This window comes from Ruditapes philippinarum, unplaced genomic scaffold (assembly GCF_026571515.1).
Source record: "Ruditapes philippinarum isolate M1 unplaced genomic scaffold, ASM2657151v2 ctg922_1_1_1_1, whole genome shotgun sequence".
Lineage (NCBI taxonomy): Eukaryota > Metazoa > Mollusca > Bivalvia > Venerida > Veneridae > Ruditapes > Ruditapes philippinarum.
The window spans coordinates 114143-122375 of record NW_026854367.1 but is presented as its reverse complement, the minus strand read 5'-3'; the positions used below and the strand labels follow the sequence as shown (position 1 = coordinate 122375).

The window sequence follows — 8233 nt, the reverse complement described above, 5'->3', positions numbered from 1 at the left end:
ACAGACGGACGGTTTTTTGATTTTAAATATGCCACCCTTCGGCGGGGCATAATAAACATCTAAGTTCAAAGGGAAATAATTCTGGAAATATTCATGCTAGCGTTATGAATATTGTCACACATGTATAAGGAACATATATTTTTAAGTTAGAAGTAGATACCTTAAGAAATAAAGAAGTTAGTAAAAAGTAACATATTTTGAGGAAAAAAATGAGTTCATAGGGAAATAATCTGGAAAAATATTGGTGCTTAAGTGAACAACATTGTCACATATGATGTAGTTGTTGGTAAGGTACACATATTTGAAGTTTTAGGTCAATCCCTTATGATGAAATGAAGCATAGAGTAAAAAATAACATTATTTTATGGAAAATTATATGTTTTTATTTTTAGTTTAACACCTTATCACATGATGTGTATGATGATAAGATATACATGTGTACATACAGATGTATAATGAAAATTAATGACCCTTTGGGGCGGGCCAATTTTTATCCCAGGGCTTTGATCGGAACAAACTTGATAGACACTCAAGTATAAGATTGTTTCATGCCAAAATACTCTAAAGCTCTAGCTCTTCAATTTTTTAAAAGAAAGGTTTATATTTCTTTTTGGTTGCTATGGCAATCAAAGTTCTGTATGGGATTTTATTCTTTGAACACCTTTGGTAGAAGCTTTTATGCAAGGTACACTCCTGCAAAGTTTTAACACAAATTTGGCTAAGTGGTTTAGGAGTAGAAGTTGTTTAAATAAATTTTTGACGCACGGACATTGTCCTCAGATGAGCTAATAAAAAAGTTAGGGATAAAATATTTACTGCACATCTATAGGCATTAATTTAAAGTATGTACCGAGGTCTACATTACTTTATGTAGTCGAGCTAATAATAAAAATATCACTTACCTGGTCACTTAGTTAAGAGTCTTGCACTTTACAGTAAAAAATTACAATGTTTTTTTTTTGGGGGGGGGGGGAGGGGGATGGGATGAGTAACAATGAGTACCAGTGGACACTTAACTATTGAAAGTTTATTAATTAAGAAGATGAAGATCACTTATGAAGGTATATCCCAACATATAATTCATTTAGTAGCTAAAATTTATTAGTGATATTAAGTATATTTACAAAAAAATTCAATAATTGCTTAAGTTCCCAATTCACTTGGGCCGCAGACCCAGAGAAAAAAACATCGATAAAAGTGAGTGTATCTTCAGAAATTTGATCCTCCAACGTTAGGGCCATTAGATAAGAACACAGAGAGCCAATTAATGATGACAAGACTCTCAACTCAGTGGACGTGTTAATGGGAGATATACACTTAATAGTAATTTACTAGCTGATAAGCCCTTACTGAGATTCAGCAGGCTGGAAGGGTTTATGCGTAGGACTGAGTAGGCCTAAAAAGATGGCAACAAAAGGGGTCGAACCACAGACCTCTCATTGTAACGAAATCTAACATTAAACTGGTGTGATTTTCAAAACGTGATTAATATACTCCACATCAATTCTCGTAAACTACATGGACCGAAGCGAATTGGGATCGAGTATTTAAATGAGTGCCACAATGTATTCATAATTGACAGGTCAATAAAATCAGACTATACATCTAGTTTTCTTTGTTTATATAAATCTTTTTTTTTTAAATTTTCAGCAACATAGGTTACCTATTTATTTTCCCCGTAATTGGTGCAGTTGGGTCGGAGAGCCATCCCTGCACCTTACATTATAATTTCATGGCATATATCATCATATTATATTTAAAACATTTAAGTGACATTAAGCTCATTTTTTACAATTCCAAGTTGAGTTTTATTGACTATAAATTTCAAGATTGACAATAAAAATGGTGCTTGACAACAGTTGATATAAAACAAGGTTTTGGATAAAATATATATCTGCCTAAAACATAAAAACTGCCCCATTCTTTTACTAAATAGAATTTTTTCCCTCGACAGATATTTAAAAAAATCCTTGAGCCATACGAGTTACGGAATATATTAAAAAACTGTAAAGAATCATGGCAAAAATGTAAGGTTATTTCGACTTTCACCTGTTCATTTACTTTTTGTCTTTGGATGGACATAATATTAATATCACTTTAACATTACAATATTGATACAATATTGAGATGCTAATATAATTATTAATAGCTAAAATGTTTTTTTGTGAATTTTTATAGTAGTCTATTGTTGAATTGAAATTTTCCTTTATTCTCTGAATTATATATGGGAAAGAAGACAAAGTAAAGATAACCTCGTTTTAAGACAAAATACAAAAGATATTACTACACAGCAGTGATCGATGCATTATTATTTTATTATTATTACTAAAAAGACAGTAAGAACATAATATTGTTAATCAATAAAAATATAGAAAATTCAGACATATTTGAATAACAAAATTTGCGTGAGGGATGTTGCACTTTTTCATTATCTATCATGTACAGACTCAATCTAACCGAATCTGCAATTATCATGTAATTTTGCTGTTTTTAATGCTTCCGATTTATCACTTTTTCCAGATATTTAAACAAATACATCACAACAGTAATTCAATTTAAATATTTTAATATTTTCCAAAAAAAACCCACCGCAAAATCAAATGAAGTTGTCAAAAATATTAAAACGTCTGGCCCGATTCAGTCCAATCTGAAACCTTAAAATCTGGTCCGAAGTGTCTTTAATCCGAAGTGTCCGAAGTTGTACCGGTTTAACTTACGGTTTCAGACAGAAATTAGTTTAGTCATCTCCCAATCAGAGCGGTCGTCGGATGTTAATTTTGTGACAAGTCAAAATTAAAATTCACCCGCGAAGCGTAGATCATGTCGAATCTGAATGAGGAATCGTTGCCAGAAAATGAAAAGTTTTATGGCGATGCTAAGCAATTTTGGGAAGAAATGCCATCCACAGTTGATGGGATGCTTGGCGGTTATGAAGAAGTGTCACCGACTGATTTGAACGAATCGAAAACTTTTCTTCGGTCACTTATAAAGGTTATCTGTTAATAATAATCAACTTTATCTAATTAGACAATAACATTGTCTGTCTAAATGAATTCTCTCTTTAAATTATAGTCGAAAAAACAGCAACAAAAAACGACACCTGAAATATTATCGAAAATTTAAAAACATTTTTCAGTTTTTAGAAAAGATAATCAGATAATATCAACTTTTGGAACTTTACTGGTGCAGTGATGGATATATTCATTTGAAGTCATGGCCTTTATTTGTATTCTTGTGTATTTTTAACGAGAACAAAATAATTCATTTTAATCAATTTATAATTTATTGTAAAGATACAGTATCCCCGTACTGCCACTTTCCGATCAGCTAACAGATTTTTCTATACTGTACTGAATCAAGGACAAATCATTACTGACCCATTTTCCTGTTCTTCAAAATTTCACAACCACTTTTCAATCAGTTAACAAAATATAAACTGTACCACATAAAAATTGTCATACAATGTTAAAATATAACCAGTTATGTATTTTGAAGAAATTTTGACAAACTCAACTTCAGATAAATGGTAATAAACAATTTTAACCAATTATAATGACATTTTTCAATCTTGATATCTTTTGTAGTAGTAAAACTGTCACAATTGGGGTATGGATGTACATCTCAATGTGCATAACAGAAAAAGCATGTTCTTGTGAAATTTTTAGGATCTTAGGGTCTATATGACCCCATTCTAGTGACAGCTTTCTGAAAAGTTAGAGAGAATGTTTTTCTTTGATTAAGTGACTGTTAGTTTACTGACGTATAACCTTCCAATTAAGAATTGTATGGTAAAATATGTACATATTAAAATTATAGCTTTTGAAGTGCAGTATACATTATGACTTAATAATATTGAAACAGTTGTCTAACTAAATATCCATTTTTGCAGGCTGACAAAAAAACTGAGTCTGTAAATCAATTATTTTTAGAAAATTATTGCGATTTGTAACTGGGTAAATAAAGGATTAGTGGAAAACACAAATTTTACATATTATCCCCCGCCGAAAAAGTTTGGCGGTGGATATAGAAATAGTCTCCGTCCGTCCGTCCGACCTTCCATCCTTCCGTCCGACATTTTTGTCCGGAGCATATCTCTCAAAGTATTTGAGTTATCAACTTGAAACTTCATAGGTGGATAGACCTCATTGAGGAGGAGTGCAGTGCACAAGAACGATAACTCTACCCTGCATAATTTTTGAGTTATTGCCCTTTGTTATTTTTCAAAATTGATTTTTGTCCAGAGCATAACTCCAAAAGCCTATGAGATATCAACATGAAACTTCATAGGTGCATAGATCTTACTCAGGAGGTGTGCAGTGCACAAGAATGATAACTCTACCTTTCATAATTTTTGAGTAATTGCCCTTTAATATGTTTTTTACTTAATTTTTCACCTGAGTGAAACATAACTCAAAAAGTGTTTGAGATATCGCCATGAAATGTCATAGGTGGATAGATCTTATTGAGGAGGAATGTTGTGCGCAAGAATGATAACTCTTCCCTATACAATTTTTGAGTTATTGCACTTTGTTCTTTTTCATGCTATTTTGTCCAGAGCTTATCTCAAAAAGTATTTGAGGTATCAACTTGAAACTTCATAGGTGGATGGATCTCATTGAGGAGGAGTGCAGCACACAAGAATGATAACTCTACCCTGCATAATTTTTGAGTTATTGCCCTTTGTTATTTTTCAAAATTAATTTTTGTCCAGAGCATAACTCTAAAAGCTTTTGAGATATCAAAATGAAACTTTATAGGTGCATAGATCTCACTCAGGAGGTGTGCAGTGCACAAGAATGATAACTCTACCTTTCATAATTTTTGAGTTATTGCCCTTTGTTATTTTTCATACCTAATTTTTCACCCGAGTGGAGCATAACTCAAAAGTGTTTGAGATGTCTACATGAAATGTCATAGGTGGATAGATTTTATTGAGGAGGAATGCTGTGCACAAGAATGATAACTCTTCCCTGTACAATTTTTGAGTTATTACCCTTTGTTCTTTTTCATACTATTTTGTCCAGAGTTTATCTCAAAAAGTATTTGAGGTATCAACTTGAAACTTCATAGGTGGATGGATCTCATTAAGGAGGAGTGCAGTGCACAAGAACGATAACTCTACCCTGCATAAAATGTTTTAGTTATTGCCCTTTTTTTATTTTTTCAAAATTAATTTTTGTCCAGAGCATAACTCAAAAAGGCCTTTGAGATATCATTATGAAACTTCATAGGTGCATAGATCTAATTCAGGAGGTGTGCAGGGCACAAGAATGATAACTCTACCCTTTTATAATTTTTGAGTATTTGCCCTTTGTTATTTTTTTCATAACTTAATTTTTCAAATTCAATTTTTTTCTCAAAAAGTATTTGAGGTATTCAACTTGAAACTTCATAGGTGGATAGATTTTACTGAGGAGGGATGCAGCACACAAGAATGATAACCTACCCTGCATTATTTTTCAAGTAATTGCCCTTTGTTATATTCAGCCATCAGTATTCACATAGGTTTCAAATCTGTAATCACTATAGCCATCAGTTTTCATTACCAAAAGACCTCTCAAAATGGAATTATTCTGCTCTACTACATATACATTCTTCCAATGAGCAAACACATTCGGCGGGGGATGGCCATGTTGACATGGCTCTTGTTTTGAACTAAAATACTGTTATTTTCTTTTTTAACGCCATAATTGACATTGCTGCTGATAAATGTAGTCAAGGTAAATACAAGATGTGCTTACAGTTTGTTTACATGACAAATAAGGTCAAAAATAAAGAATTTCCAGGGATGATTGAAAAGTGGTTGTGATTGAAAACTGGCAGTATGTGGATACATTTGTAATTATTACACTTTCAGATTGGGAAGAGCAAAGGACAGACAGGTCGTGTGAGAGCTTTAGATTGTGGCGCAGGCAATGGTAGAATCACCAAAAGATTACTCCTGCCATTGTTTAAAAATGTGGATATGGTTGAATTGGAGCAGAAATTTCTTGATACAGCTAAAACATTTATTGGAGCAGAGGTTGGAAGAGTTGAAAAGTTTATTTGTTCAGGCCTTCAAGATTTCTCCCCAGATCCTTGTCATTATGACTTAATCTGGTGTCAGTGGGTAGTGTGTCATCTAACAGATGACCACCTTATTGCATTTTTGAAACGATGTCAAACAGGACTTGCTCCCAACGGCATTATTGTGATGAAAGAAAATGTTAGCATATCGGACAAGACTGAATTTGATTCTAATGATAGCAGTTTTCTAAGAACAGAAGAACACTATGTGGATATAATAAATAAAGCTGGTCTCACTATTGTGAAGCAGCAAAGACAGAAAAAATGGCGGAAGGATTTGTTTGCTATGGTTATGATTGCTGTAAAATGACAAGGGTTCTAGTATTTTGTGGATTAGGCTTAAAAGCAGTTGGAGCCAAAGTGTTTGTTTTCTTGTAAGAATGTAACATTTTTGTAAATTTTTTACATACTTCTTGTTGACAGTATAAAAATTATACTGTCAACAAGAAGTAACTGTATGTACAAAATTTACAAAAAATGTTACATTTTATTTTTTGTGTAGATATTTATTGTAGAGTAGTTTAATACCAAATGTTTTCTGTTTCAGACATCATGGCTTGAAATTTAATTATTAAGTATTGAATGACTTGTACATGTGTTGATGGATTCAGAAAGTGTCGGTTCAATGTTATACTTTAAAGTTTTTGTAATTTTCAAGCAAAGCTTTACCGCTATGAGTCTTCTATAATAACCTTAATAATGTTATGTCCTTTAATAAATTATGACTAGAATAACATGTCCTCTAGGCTCTTTAAGTAAATGATTGTCAGTAATGATTTTTGTTAACATGGCAAAGGATTATGTTCTTAAAAAGTGAGTGGTTATGTCCTAAATAAGTTATGATTTATGTTTATTTGAGAGGCTTTGCTCCTAATAAGATATGATATATATATGATAATGATTAATATGAGAGATTATGTCCTTAGTAATTGGGAGGTTATGTCCTTAGTAAGTGAGAGGGTATGTTTTTAGTAAGTGAGAGGTTAAGTTTTTAGTAAGTGAAAGGTTATGTCCTTAGTAAGTGAGAGGTTATGACCTTAGTAATTGAAAGGTTATGTCCTAAATAAGTGAGAGGTTATGTCCTAAGTAAGTGAGAGGTTATGTGACATAATGTCCTTAGTAAAGGAGAGGTTATGTGCTTATTGAGAGCATATGTTCTTAATGACTGAGGTTATGTTCTTATTAAGTGAGAGGTTATGTCCTTATTAAGTTGTTACGTATGAGAAATTGTGATGAACGGATTTGTCATGAATGATTTATGATATAATGAGAGATTATGTCCTTGATAAGGTATGATTTATGATAAGAATGTATGCCCTCATGATTCATAATGTTATGTTCTTAAAAGTTGTGATACCATGATGAGGGAAGTTGTGGCAATATGTTGTATGGTAACATGTTAAATTAACTTTCATGCAATGTTGCATATATTGGAATATTTGTTACTAATGAAAATATTTCTTTTAAGAATTCACAATAAAGATAAAGATGTTCATAAATCAATGTCGGTTATTTTCTTTTAATACCTACCTTGATACATGTTGTAGCTCAACTGCATACTAACTGTTAAAGATGCCAGAATTTTAGTATCTGAAATCTTTAATGATGATATTTGTTATTTCTTTCATGTATACAATGTTATTTTCTTAACACAAAAAGAACAGGCAGTAAAAATTTATTGATAGATTGATGTAAAGAATCATAGAGAAATATTTTGATAGACTGTTTGAGTGGCTAATTATTAAATTGGTTGATTGATTGATTGGTTAAATATTAAAATTGAACAATTTTTTTCTCCTTTTGAGTATTTTATGTTTTGATTCGCTACACAGAAAGCTTAATCTTAGATGAGATATTTTAAGAAGTTAAATCGTGCTGCAAAAAAATCATGTTGCATCAAACATTGGATATGTTTTTTTGATCTTATGAAATAGGTCAATGGTTAATAGAAAAAAAAAACCCAAAAAACAACAAAAAATCCAAAACTTATACAATATAAGATTGAAAGTATTACCTGAAGTCGATATGTTTTTGTAAATGAATGTTATTTGGCAGCTGTATGGTTAATGTGTTTTCAAGAGCTAGTTATTTTTGTATATTTGGTCCCAGAAAGAAACGTAACTGAAACAGATATAAATTATGTTACCGGATAGAGTTGTGTCCCTTT

At 31.8% G+C, this 8233-nt stretch overlaps 1 protein-coding gene across 1 annotated transcript; it reads left to right on the top strand.

Moving 5' to 3' along the window:
- The first annotated feature begins 2728 nt into the window (after window positions 1–2728).
- On the top strand, window positions 2729–7564 carry LOC132739983 (N-terminal Xaa-Pro-Lys N-methyltransferase 1-B-like). Its single transcript, XM_060727837.1, has 2 exons — window positions 2729–2991; window positions 5858–7564. Exons 1-2 carry the CDS (start codon window positions 2821–2823, stop codon window positions 6374–6376), a joined length of 690 nt encoding a protein of 229 aa, XP_060583820.1. The 5' UTR covers window positions 2729–2820; the 3' UTR covers window positions 6377–7564.
- Window positions 7565–8233: the final 669 nt, after the last annotated feature.